Source organism: Strigops habroptila, chromosome 1 (genome assembly GCF_004027225.2).
Source record: "Strigops habroptila isolate Jane chromosome 1, bStrHab1.2.pri, whole genome shotgun sequence".
NCBI classification, from domain to species: Eukaryota; Metazoa; Chordata; class Aves; order Psittaciformes; family Psittacidae; genus Strigops; species Strigops habroptila.
This window is the reverse complement of record NC_044277.2, coordinates 93,753,059-93,773,512: the sequence shown is the minus strand read 5'-3', so window position 1 is coordinate 93,773,512 and position 20,454 is coordinate 93,753,059. Positions and strand designations below refer to the sequence as shown.

At 37.4% G+C, this 20,454-nt stretch overlaps 1 protein-coding gene across 1 annotated transcript; it reads left to right on the top strand.

Annotated features, from left to right (window-relative positions):
* The first annotated feature begins 1,810 nt into the window (after positions 1 to 1,810).
* Positions 1,811 to 7,852, top strand: PRL (prolactin). The gene is made up of 5 exons (XM_030483845.1): positions 1,811 to 2,153; positions 3,660 to 3,841; positions 4,253 to 4,360; positions 5,219 to 5,398; positions 7,357 to 7,852. Exons 1-5 carry the CDS (start codon positions 2,126 to 2,128, stop codon positions 7,546 to 7,548), a joined length of 690 nt encoding a protein of 229 aa, XP_030339705.1. The 5' UTR covers positions 1,811 to 2,125; the 3' UTR covers positions 7,549 to 7,852.
* The last annotated feature ends 12,602 nt before the right edge of the window (positions 7,853 to 20,454 follow it).

The window sequence follows — 20,454 nt, the reverse complement described above, 5'->3', positions numbered from 1 at the left end:
AGAGTTTCTTCTCTCCTTTCTATGATTCTTCACTGCTGACAAATTTAATCCATTTGTGTTTGTAAACTATTTGAGGATTTCAGGATGAAACATGCAAGAGAAAAGCAAAGTATTTTATTTTGTGGTGGAATGCTTTAATTAAAACATCATGCAATGGATTCAAAATAAGCTGGTCTTTCCCATGATCTACATTTGAGGTGCTTGTCAACTCTCATACAGCAAGAGACAGGCTCTTCTCAAAGTCATATGAGGATCCTGACTGTAGCTGATGTTTTCAGGGCTGAGAGGAACTTCCCCCTCCAATAACGATAAAGAAAGAGAGCCTAGGGGTTTTACCTGCTGCCTTTGTGAATATCTTCCTTCATTATCTAGTCCCTAATACTGTGTGGCTTATTTTGGCATTGCTACTAACCTCTCAAAATGCCAAGAAAAGCAGACTAGTAAATGAAGGATTAAATAGTGGGTTGAGAAAAATTCATTCCTTTTCTTTGCAGGGCTTTTTTAATGTTATAAGATACCAGGATTTTTCAAGCTAACCTGTAATCTTATTGCAGAAGATTATCAAATGAAGCTGTATTAAATCAAGATCATAAGCCATGCGAATGTGGTTTAGAAGACAGCTGGGGTTTTTTATCTTCTGTTGTAGAGTTTTGGCTGTGGCCCTGTCATAATTTTACTGCCTTCATCAGATTGCCACTTTTTCCTGCTGCATGCAACAACTGCTTCATTTACTCATCAGGACTTCAATTTCCAAACAAGATCCAGCCTCTAAGCAGAAGAAACTGTTCTAGAAATCATCCTAGAACTTAGCAGATGTAGACCACCTGCTACCAGTTCTTGTTTATTGTTGAAGCATCTCCTTTTATTCCTTCCCCAGATACCTTCCATGGTTTACCCTGTAACATTCTACCATTCTTCTCCCATGTTTATTGTTGTACTTCAGGAATTGTGTCCATAGTTATGAAATAATGAAGGGTTCAGGTTTACATACATACCTGTTCTGCAAGTATGGAACAAGTTGTCTAAAGGCAAGAAAATTCATTAATACCGTATACCTTATTCATTTTAATCTTCTAATTTGGAAAGTCTTTTCATGGGTAAATGGACCTGAGAAGCAGATGAGAGATTATCCATATTCATATAGATGCGCCTTACACAACAAGCAAACAGGGCCAACCTGCTGAGGCTAGTTTGGAGATTACCACAGACCCATCAGATCTGGAAACAAACCCCACTGATTACGTCAGCATATGTTTTGCATATGGTGGAAATGCCTATCTTTTACGCAGAGTTTTCAAGTATAGAAAACAATCCCATGGTTTTGTAGAGGTTGAGGAGGGTTTAATCATGCTGACTTATTCTTGAAACATTTGTGATTAAACAGTAAACAAAACTTCTTCCTCTTCAATTGTTGCACATTACTGTTTTTTAATATAAGAAGTGCCCCCATTTCTCTAAACATTTCTCAAACTGAGAATCAGTTATATAGTGATTTGAGTTGTATAATATCTTTCTTAACTGTATGGAGCAATACACCCAGAATGTCGTATCTCTAATTTTACAGAGAGAGACCTGGCTTCCCAGAAGCCTTTGTTCCCTTTCTTTGGATAAATTTCGGTACAATTTATACTGTTTCTCTCACTGTGGACATTGTAAAATATTGTTTTCCTCCCACAAATAGCCAGAATTTTAGTATAAGCAAGATTGGATGCCTGAAGAAAAAAGTAAGCATGAGAAGACAGTTGTGGAGAGGGGAACAGCAGGCTAGAAACGTTGGGAATACCTGTCTCAGGTACAACTGAAGCTTTCTAGGATCAATGGCATTTGCACCTCATTCAGGACAAAGATTTGGCACTCTCTTCATCTAACCATACTTAGAATCCTACAGCCAAACTTATTAATGAAATTCCCTCTCACAGTTAAAAATAAAAAACAAAAAATACTGAATATGAATGTGGAAGAAAAGCAATTTGATGTTTGTAATTATCGAGGTAAACTCCATGACCTGCTGAATGTATGCAAAATGGACCCTGGATGGTGTATATAAAAGTGGCATGTGCAGGGAATAAGAGCAAGTATTGAGACTTCTTTCTGGTAGAGCAAGTCATCATACAGGACCTCTACCATGAGCAATAAGGGCGCTTCACTGAAAGGTAAGACTTTTGCCATTCACTTGGTGATAACTTTTATATTTCTTAAATTTAGATTGAATAAGGAAGTAACTGAAGTGTAACAGCTCTAGAAACTGAGGTCTTCCAGTGAAACCTGTCTCCACCTCAAATATTTAGTGTCCAAAGCCTGGAATTAGAAAGCAGCTTGATCTCTTTTTTGCTTATTTTATTTCTCCTAAGATTACATTTGCATTGGACAGCATCACAGATAATTGGCTTGAGGGATGTAACACCTCCACACAAAAGGCTGGGTCCAGACTGCTTTGCCACACCACTCAGAAGGCAATGACTAGAAGTCATTATCCACAACTCTAGATGTGATGTAGTAATTTTGAAGTGAATGTTTTCCTAACTACTTTCAACTTCCTGGGCCAACAAGTCTCAGGTTTTCTTATTCATAGAATTATTCCCCAGCGAACTTTCCTAACTGCAGCATGGGGCATGTACCTTGTTCATGGGGGAGGAGGAAGACTTCCTTCAATATTGTGTAAATGCACTCTTCTTGAATTTAGAGCTAGAAAGAAACCTATCAGATGATAACATCACTGACAGCTCTGCTGTCTGATTTGTGGAGTACACTTTCATGCAGCATTTAAAACAAGTCTAGTAAATGGATATAGGTAGCAGACCAATTTCCAGAACTAAAACTGTCACACACAGAACAGTGTTCTTTGAATAAGTCCATTCATTTACCAAATATTTGCTTTTAATTTTTCTATTGTTTTTCTGCGCATATTTTGTTTCACTGAATAAAAGATTTGTCTCTGTTAAGTTAAGGTTAAAAATTTTAAACAGATGGGGTTTTGTGGATTAGATAAAAAGTCCTCTGTATCAGTTTCAGAAGCTCAGGAGAAAAGGCAAAAGTTCTCTGATTTCTTAGCAATCAGCAATTTAGGGTTAAACTCTAAACAGCAAAGCAGCACAGCTGCTGGAAATCTTCTGAAGGAACTCCTGGGACAATCAAAACCTTAAGAGAGTGACCTAACCACTCTCCCACAAAATTAATTTAAACTCCAAACGTTTGCAAAGAACAAAAGGACCTGTGGGAGGAGGGGGAAAAAACAAAAAGGAAAAAACAAACAAACAAAACAACCAAACCAATCTATTTTCCAAACTTATATATGTGTGCAAATATAATTATGTATCAATGTTTACACTGTGAAAAAGTTTGATTTTTTGTTTTTTCCATCTATCACTATGTAATAAAGTCAAGCGTAATAGTAAGAGACTTTGGAATACATGTACACTGCAAAACAGGTTATCCTGTCTCCTCAAAGCTCTGCTATACAGTCAGGATGGTGACGGGGAAAAAGGATAATAGAATTACAGTGCTTTCTCCTCTGTTAATTTTCAGCAGCCAGTACAGAGGTACTCTGGCCTATGTGGCAGCACAGCCAAAATCACCCAGCATCTGGCTCTGACAGCTACTTCTAAGTGCAAATATAAATCAATGTGATTCCATGTTTTTTTTGTTTCAAACGTGAACAGGTTTGTTGCTGGCAGCCCTTCTGGTATCCAACCTGCTCCTGACAAAGGAAGGAGTGACCTCCTTACCAATCTGCCCCAATGGATCTGTCAATTGCCAAGTTTCCCTCGGGGAACTTTTTGACAGAGCAGTTAAACTTTCACACTACATCCACTTCCTCTCTTCAGAAATGTTCAATGAGTTTGTAAGTACTCTGCCTTTCCCTGAGAGCAAGAAAATAGAAAAAATAGATTCAACACTTTTTAAGCACAAACATATGTTAACATCTGAAATAATTCAATAAGTAAACAAATACGACTGCTGCACAGACAGTGATAATCCCAGTGGTGACCAAATCTGTGTATAGTGCTCACCATTGCTAAGATCCCCAACACTTCTATTAAAAGATACCATTTTCCCGTCATTCTTTATCTGTGAGACAAGCTAGTGTTTGCTGGGTACCAGTTTCACACTAAAGACTCACCAGAAACTTTTGACCTTTGCAGCATAAAAGCAGCGATAAAAGCAATGGAACAACAATTAGTTAATACAGTGTTTGAATTGAAGCTGCTCTTACTTATCTGTTTCAATAATGCCTGCCCTTGCTGATCTGCAGGATGAACGCTATGCTCAGGGCCGGGGTTTTATTACAAAAGCTGTTAATGGCTGCCACACTTCCTCCTTAACCACTCCTGAAGATAAGGAGCAAGCTCAGCAGATTCATGTAAGTCGCATTTCTAATGTCATTCAGGATGAGATAGAGCAGGGGCAGTGAGAGAATAGGGAGGGCTAAGGAATAGAGGGGCAGCAGACAGAGGGGGAAATCAGCTCAACTGGAGTAAAAAAGCCAGGAAGAGGAAAGCATTAAAAAGCCAAGAAATGCTGATTTAATATTTGCTGATACTGAGTTACAAACTATATAGAATATGTAAGTACCGGTAACTCATCTTCCCTTCTGTTTCCTGCATGTTGCAGTCAGTCATTGCATCTCATTTCCAATTACAATATAAACTCCATTTATAAACTCCAAATGGAGCAATGCCTGTTAACCATGCTTGTACAGTACTGAGAACACTACAATCTTTGAACATTATCTTAAAACACTTTATAGACAATTATTATGTTAACAAACATAAAAATACATTTGCTATATAGTGAATATTGTATGTAGGCAGAGGTAAATAGTTTTCCAATAACAATTTTTTTGTTTTCCAAACAAAAAAAATCATTGGATTTTAAAGTGTTCGTCAAAATCAGATAAGGAGTTCTGTTTTGGGTTTTTTTTCACAGAGTTGAAACAGAGTTGTGCTTGCTGGTTTTTAATGTAGAGGATGTTTAATGGTGTTTTCCATTATAGTATTGCAGCTACTTGTGCTAATATTTTAAAACAGGATGACAATGACAAACTTCAAAAATGCAATTGCATAGACGTATCTAAGACAGGACTATAGGGCACATTCAGTGGCAGGTCCTGGAATAAATTCCCGAAATCACTATGTCTGAGGACATTACTCTAAATGCCTCCTAGTGCCAGCATTTAGCCTTCCTATTTTAACTGTCTTTTCTTAATGTGGGTAAGCAGCATGAAGACCTGCTAAATTTAATACTGGGAGTGCTGCGCTCCTGGAATGATCCCCTGATCCATCTGGCCTCTGAAGTACAAAGAATCAAAGAAGCTCCAGATACCATCCTCTGGAAGGCTGTAGAGATCGAAGAGCAAAACAAGCGGCTTCTAGAAGGAATGGAGAAAATAGTAGGGCGGGTAGGTATTAGGTCCTTAAGATCCTTCTAGTCTGTTGCTGTAAAGAAGACTCATGTAGTGATAGGCCCTCCCTACCTGGAATTGGAAAGGAAACGGACATTGTTAAAGGAAAAAAGTGAGCCAGCATAGCTGAATCTGAGAACTTTTCAGCTTGCTTCTTTCAGCTTTCTTTTCTGCTGCTATCTAGCGATTTCTAAAGAGACAATGTGGTGTGACTGGCATAGCAGTGTACTCCTAGTCCTGGTTCAAGGGAAGGTGTAATCATTAACACTGGTAATCGTCATTCCATCTTTGACTATTTAGAATTTGTAATCTGGAATTTTTAAGGATGCATCTGTGTCTTTTCATATATACGTATTTATGGTTTAGCATATGTATACACATCTGTATAAATACAGGTATTGTGTAGAGTTTTTAGAAACAGATGTTGTGTTTAAAACTGTTCTCGAAATCTGGGCTATTGCAAAGTTGTGGCATACAACAAAGTTAATCGTGGTATCTTTCATTTCTCTTTTCCCACCATATTGGTTCCTCTGAACTCTGGCTCTGACTTGGTTCCTCCCACACTTGTAGGGTTAGAAAACAAGGCTGTTGTCTGACAAAACCCATACTCGAATACCCCTTGTTATCAGTAATTGATTGAAAGCTTTACCGAGTAAAATCAGCTCTAGTGTGTTTATTTTTTAAAGGGGCCTCTGTTAGTCCCTGAATACATCATTCTGTCAGTGAGCTACATGTTAACAAGGGATTTTGACTTTACTGGCTTTTGCTTAGGCTCTGAACAGTTGAACAGCATAAAGAGTGCTACCATCACTGTATCCACCACTTTCCATCACTCATGGTCTCTCGCTTTCAGTTAGGCGTCTCTTTACTCAGAAACCTTAGCCCATCCAGGCCACAAATGCATTTATCAGTGTAATCAAATACATCTCTGTCCCATATCCACAAGTAAAAAGGGTGCAGGCAAGGATCCAAGATAACAGTTGAAGTCAGGTGCTAATACAGTTACACTGTCATCACCTTTTCATTCACATTAGTTACAGAAGGAGGTTGAAGACGAGGCTGGCAAATTCATTAGTGTCAAACCACATTTTTGAGTGATAGTAGGTCTATCTCTTTTTTTTTTTTTTATGCCTGTTGCTTAAACAGAGTGATAGAGGCTCCACAGATATGCTCCTATGTGCTTTTACGAAGTACAGCTGGTGGGAAATAAGGAAGATGCACAAGCACCAATAGCCACAGATACCCTTCCAGCTATGAAAGGTAGATTTTTCTGATATGAAAAAAAATCAATTATTGCTTCTTTCAAACAAGGAGACTTAAACCAATCTTCACGTCAGATACTGACTTACCACGAGTTCCTACACATAGCTCTCTGACATTAAAGGTCACTGTATCACTTAGCTTTTTTTCGTTTTGTTTTTTTTTTTTTTTTTAATAGAATCTGAAGTTCAGTACATCTGGAGATGTACTGTTGAGACGTTTGTCTGGTAACGTGCTCCTGTAGCTGCCTGTATCACAGAGAGATCACCTAAGAGATGGGCCGAGACAAATCTGGAGATACACAGAAAGAGGTTTAGGAACAAGTGCTAACAAAGTTTTCCGAGTGGAAGGAACCAAAAAGAGATGTCACTGAGGAGTCCATGCATGAAGGGAAGTTTGATTTCTTTGCAGATTCCTCTGGACATTGGTTAACACACTAGTTCTCTTAAAACACTGTTGATACAGTTAAGCTTTTATACATATTTTAGGGAAATAAACAGGGAAATCTGACAGATTCATTCAAAGTCTTCATGAAAATATATAACATTATACAGAATAGTGGGAACCATAACAGGAAACACTTTACAAGCCATACACTAGCAACTAGCACTCCTAAATGTCAGTATTTTAGATGCTCTGTTCTACATCCAGACAGATTCACTATCATTTATTACAGTATCATTTTGTGTCTTTAGGTTCATTCTGGCGAGATTGGAAACGAAATTTACTCTCCATGGGAAGGCCTTCCTTCCCTGCAACTTGATGATGAGGACTCCAGACTCTTTGCCTTTTACAACCTGCTGCATTGCCTCCGCCGAGATTCCCACAAAATCGACAATTATCTCAAGGTTCTGAAGTGCCGCCTAATCCATGATAGCAATTGTTAATTACTCATGGGCCTGATCACTTACTGAAATCATTTATCATGGTGTTCTTGTTGCTTTGCCACTTTTCATTACAAACTTTATGAAAAGTCACACTGTACAGTATCGGGATCATCAGTACTTTTCAGGCATGTTTGTGTGAATTCTGGCTGCAACAATTAGGATCATTTATCTTGGTGTTTTAAAATGTTATAAATACTTGTATGACAAGAATACACTTTTCTGTCTAATCTAAACTCCTCACCTAGTAGATTTCAATGGTAATCAGATAATGTAGATAAAAATAAAAACGTTATTAAATCCAAAAGTGCATAACACTGAGTGGTATCAGTGAATGATATGGCTGATATGGTTTATACCTATAAACCATATGATATGGTTTATACCTTCAGCGGTATCTTCTCTTTTTGGATCTCAGTCTCCAGTTATTGATGAAAGGACATCTTACTCCCATTGCTCTTTACTTCCTCTCCAAAAAAGAGCGAAAAAAACCCCGAGGAATATAAATAAGCAGATTAGTCACCTATTACACTGAACTACCTTATACTAAAAGTATGGCCTGAAATCCAATCTACTTAGATCGATGCTTTTACTTTGTACAAAAACTGTCTGAGTAGGCAAGAGACATGTAAGAAATCTATCCTGGCTAACACAGCCATTGGTTCCCCATGCGGTCCATGGAGAGGGAAGACACATCTGGAATTTTAAGAACAGAGATCAGGTATATCTACATCTCTACTGACTATTTGGAGAAGAGGCATTTCCAAACGAAAGTTCATTATGTTTGAGAAGACTATCTGAGGGCAAAGAAACTAACAGATTTAAGTAAGTCCCAACAGGAAATGCTGGGCATCCATATCATATCCACCTACCTATCCCGATCCTCAGAACTGTGATGGTTGCAGTTGCTCAGAAAACTTTCAAGCTACAAAAAGGTACTAGCTGAGCTAAGGTGCCTGCTGTCCTAAACCCAAGGCATCTTTGGGTTTAGTCATACTCAAAGTTTTTAGGGCACTCATTTCAAAACATTGCAGTTAAACACTGCAAAATAGGAAAGACCAAAACAATTGAAAAATTTTTAAAAAATCTGGCTTGCAATCACACAGCAAATAAGAAGCTAAAGAACAGCTGGAGTCTTTGACCGTATCTACATTCTGTCTTTGTAAGCTATAAACAAACTCAACCTTAGCTTAATCACACAGCTTCAGCAAAGAGGAGCTTAAATTCAAAGTAGATCCTCATGGGTCCGGCTTCCCACTAAACAAGCCTGCTGCATTGCTCCAGAACTGAGCCAGCTTATAGGAAGAAAGAAACACCAGAGAAGATGGGTTTGAGGGCTTAAACTGCTCATTATCATAACAAAATAAGCACAACCATGATGGGTATTTATGTAAGAGATTAGATAACTCCAACTGCTAGAAAGGTCTAATTTTAGCCATCTCTGTAAGGATGTAATGATGCTTGCATTTCTAATTATGTATGTATATATATAATAGCCTCTTAATCTCTTCATGTTTTCAATTATCGACTGCCTTAGGCTTTATCTGGATAAGTATATACTAAGCCCATTTTTAATATATATAAAATTACCTGTACAGCAAACAAATTCCTTGTTGGGCAGTCATAACTGACATCTTTCATAAGGTCTGAAATGCACAAATCTTCAGGCATATGCAACAGCAGTTTAACAACACACAGCTGTATAACATCACAGTCAAGGAAGAAAATAGATAAAATTTGCCAGGCAAAATGCAAGTGCTCAAACTAGAATTTAATATGATCATAATATTCTATTTTCTGTTATAATGTTAAGGGGGAGGGGGGGAAGGCATTTTAAAGAGAAAAAGGAAAAAAATATCCTTTGTAATTATCACAAGTGCTTAGAATTACAGTGTGAGTTCTTATTCAAAAGAAAACATGAATAATGGGAATACTCTTTATTGAGCTGGAAAAACGATTATGTCTCACTGAGTAAACTCCTACCTCAGAATCTCTTTAGAATTCAAAAGCAACTTGATTAATAGGGCAGACATTCATAATTTTACACTTACATGACTAGATCTAAAACAATGACTTTCATTAACTGCTTAAAAATTACAGTGCTAAAACAATTGCTTAAAACTTGCATGCACTGGCTTTATTATAGCCTGGTTTAGTACAATTACGAGTTTTTAATTTCATAAAAAAAGATAGAAAAGAATGGCTTAAAAAGATTTCTAAACAACTGAAAAGCTATCTGGTTTGCAGCTGTTTAGTTAAAGGGGTATTTAAAAGTGATCTGGTTAATATTCTGAGTCATCACAGCTGTCACAGAGACAGAAGACATCAAACCCCACGAGCGCATTCAAAGCTACACCTTCATTGTCAAGTGCCCTGGCACAGACAATGCCTTCAGACTCTGAATGTTCAAGCCACAATATAGGCAAATTGGCAATTCTCCTTTTTTCAGTTTCTAATAGGAACAATACATTCTTATCTCACTAATATTTTGTTAATTAGTGCATGTTCGTAAGACATAAAAAGTATTGTCTTTCATCCAATAAAAATGGTTACATAGCCAATCTCTTATACAGAACTGAATTTAGAACAAGCATATTCTTTCAAAATGAAAGAAACTGATATCAGTAAGTTTTTTTCCAAGTGTATTAACTTGTGGCTACTTCAGGTTTCTATCATTTGAAATGCCTAGTTTTCAAATTATTTATTCAATATCCAAGTTAGCCTTATTTAAATCTCTGCTGGTTTACTTACTTCTGTTCATTTAAGATTGCTTACTTATAGGAATGGAAAGGTCCACCACATGATTGAAATATAGGCTCAGTTCTGTTCCCTTTGAAAATTATATTTAAGCTTGATTATTATATTCAAGATGGCACTAAATTTAAGACCATAGAATCAACTAGGTTGGAAAAGACCTTTAAGGTTGGACCTCAAGTTCAACCATTACCCCAGGACTGCCAAGACCACCACTAAACCATATCACTGAGGGCCTCATGTACATGGTTTTTGAACACTTCCACAGACAGTGAATCTACCACTTCCCTGGGCAGCCTATTCCAATGCCTGATCACCCTCTCTGTGAAGAAATTTTCCCTAATATCCAATCTAAACCCCCCCTGGTGCAGCTTGAGGCTGTGTTACCTCTTGTCCTATCACTTGTTACTTGGGAGAAGAGACCAACCCCCACCTGCAAATTACTTTGGTAAATCTTGAACACTGAAGCTGAGCCTCAATGTTCTATTCAATTGAAATTAAAGACTAACTATCCATAGGTTTATACTAAGTGTAAAAAAGAAGTTTTAAACTAGTTTTAGAACATAATTATACCTTTTTTAAGTAAAAGTTCCTTATGCTCGTATCCATTTTCAGGAATGAAGCTACATTCAAATAAGCATCAGTCTTGGAAAACAGTAAGAAGGTCAGCCGTGGTTTTCCAGTACTTTTTTCCAAGAAAATCAATGACTATCAGATAACATTTCAACAATATCTACTATCATCGGGATTTTAAAAGGTTATATTTAAATATATTCCCCCATAATTGAACATTTTAAAAGTGTACATTTTGTCATAGTGATTTCTCGTTTCCTTTCATGTATTCAACTATGAGGAGGAAATTAATACAGATGAGTAATGGTGCCTAATGTCCTCTGAACTATATCTTTCTCCAACACAGGTGAAAATAGTACACACTGTCCTTATCTTTGGTGAAAAAAAGGGTTCAGAGTCATCTTTCATTTTCTTTGGTTTTTTGATTTTTTTTTTTTTTTAAGATCCCATGTACAGATTCTGTGGAACAGAAAGAAAACACAATGTCATTTTAAAGGAAAATGCAGAGACTATCTTTCAATCTATAATTTTATTGTGGTTTGAGGGAAAACCCCACTGCTTACTTTGTCAGTAGTTCTCTTTCATGCCATCATGTTTATGCTCTTTTAATCATCCAAGAAGCACTAGAATCTCATGCGAACATTCTGCTTATTGTGGGAAGAATAAGTTGTCATGGCATACTGCCTTCTAATTCATGTGTCCAAAAGAGAATTGCAAGATATAATCACTTTTTCTTCCCTTCCTTATGAAGGAGATCTGAAGTTCTTTGAGTGGTAACATTTTATTAGCCAGTTCTCATTATAGAATCATAGAATCACCTAGGTTGGAAAAGACTTTTAAGATCATCAAGTCCAACCATATTTTATTTTTCTTCCTCTGTACACATTGCAAGTGGTAAAAAGCTAAATGAAAGGAGGCGATAGAAAGACTTGCAGGGTCACAGAAACACTTGGTCTCTGGCTCAAGAAGCACTAATATATAGGAAGACGAAAGTTCATTTCCTATTTACTATTGACACTGGTCCCACTAAATGTCTTAAGGTCAGTCTTAAGGGCTGTTGGTAAGAGCCCTTTTAAAAAAATATTGCATAGACACAAGTAAAAATTTGTCAAAGAACACCTTTACAACAAACACTTATTTACATTTTATCCAGTCTGCTATCAGAAAGTGCTTTGCCAAGTTTAAAAATGAACAGTATTTATCGACAATATTTAATAGTAGCAGTCCCTCAAAAATTCACTTTTCCTGTCAAACATCACCACACTAATTAAAAGGGAACACTTTTCCCTTTTTACTAAATGATAGGGTTCATTACACTGAAGAGTTCAGATCACTGATTAATTCACATGAGTGACAGTGTGAGTCATCAAAAATGCTAAAAGCACTCTAGCATATCAAAGAAGTCATAAAACTCATATAGTTTTTACCATATAAAACATGTTGTAAAGGAGTTTGCAGAATACAAAATAGATAACATACAAGTGCACTCCATGAATAGGAACTAGTTTGTGCACTAAATGACTAATTATAAAAATATTCCCATTTACTGATGGTGTTTTTTCACCAATCAAGCTGACTACCTCTCTCCAGCTTTCAGTGTCAAATAAGTCAGAAGTTAATGAAGAATATTATAGCTTTTACAGTATTATCAGAATAACTAGACCCACATTTATCAACCAAAGCACTGTTACTGTACACTAACACAGAACAAAAAAAGGGTCCCTTCCCAGATCTGTTTACTTATAATTCAAACAAGTAGAAATCGGAATTATGCAAAGTGTGGTATGTAACATAGCTTGTCCCTCTGTCATTCTTTTCACCCTATCATTAATGAGAAATAACTCCTGAAACATATATAGATATTATTTTGCTTACTTTTACTGACTTCATGTTAGAAAACACTGTGCATGGTTTGCAGGATTAGGTCAATAATCATCCATGACAATAGGTCCTTTCTTTAGCCAGATGATTGAAATAACAATAATCTTCCCAGGAGCCATTCTTGAGAGATTTCCAGCCTGATTTCATGGACAAAAATAGTTCATATAACTCAAAAAGGTTTCTAAGTCTTTTGATGATTTTCCAAGCCTAACTGAAGCCTCAGAACCTTTTGGATGTTCCAACATTCTGGACCTACAGCACATGTACTATAACTTAATATAACAAAAGCTACTTAATTAATTTGATTTGCGTGGTATCTTCATGAGACACATGCAACAGAGACCATGGGTCCTCATATCAAAGCTAATGCAATAAGCAGCTCAGCAATTCTTTAAAATGGCTTTTGTGATATTTGCATGGAACCTGTTTTTCTGTTTCCCTGTTGCATCAAGGTGAGAAAATAAAAAAGATTCTGTTCTTTATTATCTTGTACTAGAAAATACTTCATTGTATTAGAAAATTCTCTTGTGCTCTCTCAAGGGCCATGTGAAGGAAGAAAGTGCAATGCACAGCCTGAGTTTATTGAGAGATTAGCTTTTGATGGATGGTATCATGAAAAATATAAAGCAAAAGTATCAGGAATGGTTTGAGAGAAGTTTAGGATACCCATTTATTTTTATTTTCACTTGAGATTCCATCTAAGTGAAAGTAAGGCTTAGGCGAATATAGGACATGAAGAGATTCACTCAAAAACAAATCTTGAAGCTTTTAATACAGCGGTGGATAATAACACTGTTCTGAAAAGATGTTTTCTGTCCCCAGAAAAACCTCCTTGTTCATGTCATAACTCACAAAAAAAAGGAAAAAAAGAAAAAAACGCTATTGCTCTGAGAGGGAAAAGGTACCTGTTCAATTATTCATATCGTGCACATCACCTCAATATCAAAGCATGACATACCTGATATAGCCTCTTTATCAAAGGGATTATGAATTCTGTCTTGGCCTGAATTAAAGGTAAAATTATATATCTAGAGTCATGGTGTAAATCTTACTGGGGACAAAACAGTGAGCAAAGCCGTAGAATGATAGCGCTACAGTCTTGAACATGCAAAACACATTTTGTAAGGATGGTCAAGAAACACCACATGCTGTCCTCCAAAACATGCACTGAATCATGGAAAGGTTTGCGTTGGAAGGGACCTTTAAAGATCACCTAGTTCAACCCACCTGCAGTGGGCTGGCACATCATTCTCTAGATGAATCTTTCAGGTTGCTCAAAACCTTGTCCAACCTGACCCCGAATGCTTGTGATCATGGGGAATCCACAACTTCACCAGGCAACATTCTCTCTGTAACTTCACTATAATTTTTTTTTTTTAATCCAATCTAAACCTATCCTCTTTCAGTTTAAAAATGTTGCCCCTTGTCACTACAGGACAAGACTCCCTCCTTTGTATGCTGAAAGGCTACAATAAGGTCCCCCTGGAGCCTTCTCTTCTCCAGGCTGAACAACCCCAACTCTCTCTGCCTTTCTTCATAGGAGAGGTGCTCCAGTCCTTCAAGTATCTTTGTGACCCTCCCCTGAACCCACTCCAATAGGTCTATGTCTTTCTTGTGTTATTTCTTTCAATGGAAACCCAATTTCAATCATATACTAAACATACATTCTTCACCACACTGCACATTTTTAAAGAGCTTCCCTTTTTATCATCATCAAACCTACGGAATTTGAAATCCTGGTGGAAATGAACCCAAATTCTGTGTAACTTCTTGAAGCAGCTGTTACAAGGTGGGCTGCTGAAAAATAGAAACATTAAAGTGTTAAGCCCATTTTGTTACACCTCCATGACCAGAAGAAAAGGCAGCTCTGAATCTGTGTGTCAGCACTGGCCATTATTCGCTCAAGAGCACAACTCTCAGCAGTCCATCACGGCTGCCCCTGGGGCCTTAAGCGTGCAGTGGAGGGGTTCAGAGAGCTGGGGCAAAAGAAGGATTTTTTGTCAGGCTACTGAGTGCCAGGCACACACACATTATTGTAAATAAGGGGGAAGGTAGAAACAACCACAACGTCATCACTCCGCTTTCTAATTCAGAACATTCAACGGGTAGCAGATTTTTTGTGGGTTTCGGTGTGGGTTTTTTTTTCTTTTTAATGTAACTGACAAAATCTGGCAACAATGCACAGTGTAAAAAGTGACATTTTGACTCTAAGGGAGGAATTATTTGCAATTTGTTTTGAGCAGAAGCTTAGTTCATGTCAGATGTGAACCTCCAGACAATCATTAGTTTAAAAGTGCCTGCTATGTGTTTAAAAATTTCAGTCAATTTAGAACTGATCTGAATTGCAAATGGGATGGTAATAAGCCATTAGGGAACAACATATCTCTCTTTCACACTTGCAACCCTCTGCTTTAAGGGGCTTAGATTGCACTGAAATGTGAAAATACCATTTTAGTCATGCGCATTGCCGACAAACACGGAAATGTAGGAGGTCCAGACTCGGAAAGCAGCACTTGGAGGAACTGCCACAGGAGAAAATAAACGGTTTAAACCCTGCTTTGAACAAGAAACAGCAGTCAGTTTTCCACAAAATAAATAGTCTGACTTGCTGATGGCACAGTAAAACAAAAGCCTGGCATCTGACTTTGGTTATTTTGATTTCTGAGGATCTGAGGCATTTCTCATCCTCTAATGAAACCATTTTTGTGAATAAGTGTAGGCTTTGCATCACTTAAGGATTTCTGCACAGTTACCTGTATTTCCTCAAAATTAGCTAACAACCTTGTGTGTTTGAATGAGTAAAAAGAATTTTTTTCATTCTTGAGGTTTTAGTTCAAGACAGGGCTCTGCAATACACAGATCCAGTGACTAAGATGACATCTGCACAATTAAAACGGAGTGAACACCTTTTACATGACAGCATTAAGAATCATAGGTCCTACCCGAAGTATCTTTTCTCACTGAAGAACATTATAAATCACCTACTGATGTTTTGTAGGTGTTTCATAGATGGAAAGACTTTCTTCTACAGCCCTATAGCTACTCTATGGCCACTGTTGAGTAGCTGTCACTGGTTTTTTACACTGTATAATACAAAACTATATACCTTATAAAACTCATCTATTTCATGGTTTATTGAGTCTGCATCTGAGGCTGACTGTCTCACCATACCAGCTGATAAGCAACCTACTGTCTAAATTCAAGCAGATTCCCATGCAGCTACAATGAAGGGAGAAATGCAGGCTTCTGATCTTCATCTGTAAAAGTTGAAAGTTGGAACGTTAGTACCCACCACTGCAGTAAGATATTCCCACACCATTGGGTACACTTGCAGCCCTAGAGCTGAACAGTTTCCTAATGGGATTCTGGGACTTCTTTTCCCCTCAAATCTTATTCCTAAATACAGCCCCTAAAGATTTTGTTTCTATAGAACCACTTTGTTGAGGAGGGACTAGCCCAAAGGCACCAGAGACCACGGAGACTGCAGAGTTTCACCCTATAGGAGGTCCAGCTGACCCACACGCTGCTGTGTTAATGCATGTGCTGGACTGGATTTCTGCAGAACATGCCTCTGTTCTTAGGATAGCATTAAAGTGGATAATCCATTAAATTCTTTCATGGCACATCCAATCAAACCCCTCTGCTTTTCAGAGATAACACCTTAAAATTGCTGACTGCAGGTCAGTTTGGATATTACACCACATCTCAGCTTTCCTAGAAGGTTCATGTCAGCTTCTGTCCAGCTGGCAATATGTTAGAAAGAGGATTGCTTGCACAGTCCCTTTATTGAACTACCACGCAGCAGAAAGGAAATGGGCAAGGTCAAATAGGTCAAAGTTAGACTGCTGAGCAAGTAACTTTGCATAGGAAGAGGGGAGCTAAGCAAGGAAAATGCAACTCAGGTAAAACTATGGGAGCAGATGAAAAGTACAAGAGCTTGACCAAACAGCTTCCAACCCAGGACTGAGAAAAACCTCTCAGTCTGAGCTTCTCTGTCTCAAACTGTACTGCTAGCACACATCTAAACCTGCCTTTACATGGGTTAATTCTATTGACACAGTCCTCTAAATCTTGGTGTGTATACACATGTATAACTTCTTCTACTTCAACACTTGAAAGAAATTCTATTGCATGAATATTAAAGGAGCAAAATATTTTCAATATTCAAAATTTCATGTAAAAAGGCTCTAGCAATATGAATAAGCTTCAAAGAGGGGAAATATGAGTTTTTGTTTTGGATTACTTCTTCAAGAACAGTTATACCTAAAACTACTTGAGCATGCAAACTTTTCAAACAATTCTGCACCAGCAAAAGTAAAGAATTCTGAACTATGTCCTGAGAACATAGCAGACTACTCATCTCCCTCAAAGCCACATGAAGCAAATTAATCCTTTCCAATTATCCTTGCAAGCTATATTTGTGGCAACAATTCCCTACCTTCATACTTACACATGTGGAGCTTCCACTCATTTTAGTAAGATAAAAGACATTTCCAATTTGGATCTTTGAAAAGGTCTGACATTCAGTATTTATTATTATAGCAAAGATTAAGAACAGTCCTACTGAACTCTAATATTTAAAGACTTAATCCTTTCAGAAGTGATATTACGGCACAGGACAATTAACAAATTCCCAGAAGCATATCTTTCAAGCAAAAATTTTTGTGTGACAAATACAGAATTAAAGATGGTATTATATCTTAATTCAGATGGAATGGAGTAGCTAAATACTTCCAAATCAAAACTCTAGGTACTCACAATCTCCTCAGCAAAGTAATAATAATAACCAAAAAAAAAAGAAAAAGAAGAAAAAAAAGCAGCTTCCCTACCATTGTACTGGGTTTAAGCAAGACAGTGCACAGAATAAGATACTCAAAATCTAGCAAAATGTTGTAAGAGGAAAAAAATATAGAAAACCTTTGCCTCTGCTCCTTTTTTAACGACTTCAGGCAGTTCTGATTTTTATGTCCTTAGATGAGGTATTCAATATTCATTCCATCAATTACTCTAGCAAAGTGTGCATATGCCAAAGTTTATGCTCTAAACATATTTTATTTTACACACACAAATTTTTTAATCTACATAAATGGGTTCTTGCATGTACAAGTTACCCCGTGCACGTACCCTGCATAATCTGGCAGTTTAAAGGTATACGTTATATAGGGAAACTGTTGAGATTTACATATCTGTTCCATTTACATTTGAAAACTGACTTCTATGCAAAGGATTCTTATCCTTATTTGACATGTGGCACAGGCCAAAGATCTGCAGTTGTATTTACTGAAAGGAAACCAACACAAACAGTGAAAGGGAAAGATATGAGCAACTTGGGAGATGTGATTTCTTGGACTTTTAAGCATGTGTGTGTGTGATAGTCGTATACTTTTTGTGTCAGATATTTGGCTATCTAAATATTACTTTTCACATGACATAGTCCTGAGAACATGTAGTATAAATTACCATATATCAGTTATGAAAAGATAGTCATGTGAATGGAATTTGAAAGACAAACAATCATCTCTCAGCTGCAGCTAAGCATAATCCAAACACAGAGTAATATTTTGGTTTGGTTAAAGAAGACTGCTACAGGAATCAAAGGCTCAGACCTACATTCCTCCCTGGTGTAGATACTCCGGTTGACTTCAGTGGGATGGCTAATGTAATATAGTATAAACAATCAATGCTATAGTTTAATCCCCAAAGAATACCAACATAGGTACATGATATTTCTGTATATAAAAAATACAGAAGAAGATATCATTGGCAGTAACACTGACCTGACTGACTTAAAAACAGAAATGAGGAAAGTTTTGTTCTTTGAGTCTCCAGTTGCATTGTATCAGCTAGTGGGTCACAGGTTTCAGCATAAAATAGAGAGAGAGAGACCAGACCACCACGTGCTAAGTAAAAATTGACATAATACAGAGTAGATGATTCATGAGAGGAAAGTCCTTGTCAGTACAGAACTGAGTAAAGTGGGGAGCAGAACTCTTCCCCCAGAATAACTAATATTCCATCTCTCAGTGGACTCTATGGAAAACATGAAGATTGTCTGGCTCCGCTGAAAGTTCACAGCAAAGTCACAAAGAAACCTGGTGTGTATGCTTCACTAGGTCTGGATGCATTAGCTATATAAGGTTCTGCACTGAGATTGTCCTCCATCTTCATACTGAGACAAGATGCCAACATAAGATTGCCTTCATTCACCTTGTGCAACTCCTTTGGGTTAGTGGCAATGATATTAACTTGCCATAGTCTATAAAATTGCCAGGAAGTACAGAACTATAGTGCAATGATACCCTTCTCTCAAGTAAAAGCAAGCAAAGACAGGTTTATGTTGATATGCAAATCAAGCTTTAAAAAACACAATCGTTGAGAGTAGGTCCCTGCAGAGGTCTTTTATATTGAAATAAATTTTAATCAACATACTCAAGATCCAAATTGTAAAAATTCAGTTTTTGACTCTAGATCTGTCCATATCACTGCTAATAGATATTGAAGAGATTTCCTGACCAGTAGTTCAAATGGTAAATACACCTTTTCTGGAAAATGTCTTTGTGTGAAAATACTGATATGTACTCATTTCATTAGAATTGTTTCTTGGCCTTTACCAAATAAAGGACATGTAAAGATTCATTCAAATTCTTCCAGACCAGCAAATTCTCACCATAGCACCCCCAGAGGGAAGACAGAAAAGTTTCAGAGCCAAAGTCCCACCCCTTCAAGCACTGTTGATTTTGGAGTACCCAACTGAAGTCCATCCAAGTTACTTCATGGTGTCCTGTTGTTAAATCCATGCTATGTCTGCTGTGGTAGATAGAACCTGCTCCCATAAAGTCTGAGCTGAAAGTGGTATTGTATATACGAGGTGACATATAAAACAGAGACTTGCACAAAGCCCTATATGGTTTCTGCAAAGCAAAGATGGAAACAATCAAGGCAGCTTCTTCCCACAGCTGCCACCTGGATGCAGGAACAGGGAAATCTGCATGAAGACTGCCTCCTTCATGTACATCTACAGAATTCAATCTACAGAATTCAATCCAGCCCTTTATTTCCCATCTTCCAAACATGGTTTTTATTCAGTCAAAGAATGAGACATGACGGAACATGTGTGGATGTGAGATAACTTGTGCCCTGAGGCTAATAAGAAACGGAGGTGAAGGTAACAACCCCAAATGTGAAGGTGAAGACAATGATTGAAAATGCAGTTCATCTCATGCAGGCGTAAGCCTACAAGACCTGTTACTGTGAATGGAAAAAGTCCTGAACTACCCCACCCCCCAAAAAAAGTTCTTTCCTGGATCAATCTGTATAAAATATTCTACCCTTATTGATACAAAATAGAACATAAAATGGACAGAAACCACTACAAAAAAGCTGCTTTTAAAGCTTACCAGATTATGCTGTGGTAGTATACAGAAAGGAATGATTATGTTCCTGGATCACAGAAACAATGAAGACAGTGTTATCGAACGTCTTCTCAGAGACAGAATGCAGTGTGAAGCCATAACGTCTTGCTGGATGTCACTGTGGTCACTGCTGTCCTCTCTGCTTCATTCATTTTGCTACACTGGTGTGTGGGTGGGACTTGCTTTCAGCTGACATTTATTTTCATTCTATTTCATTAATACGTAATATTAAATTAATACTATCATATTCTTGCTAACGTGTCCAAGCCTTCAAACTGTCAGTAGTATG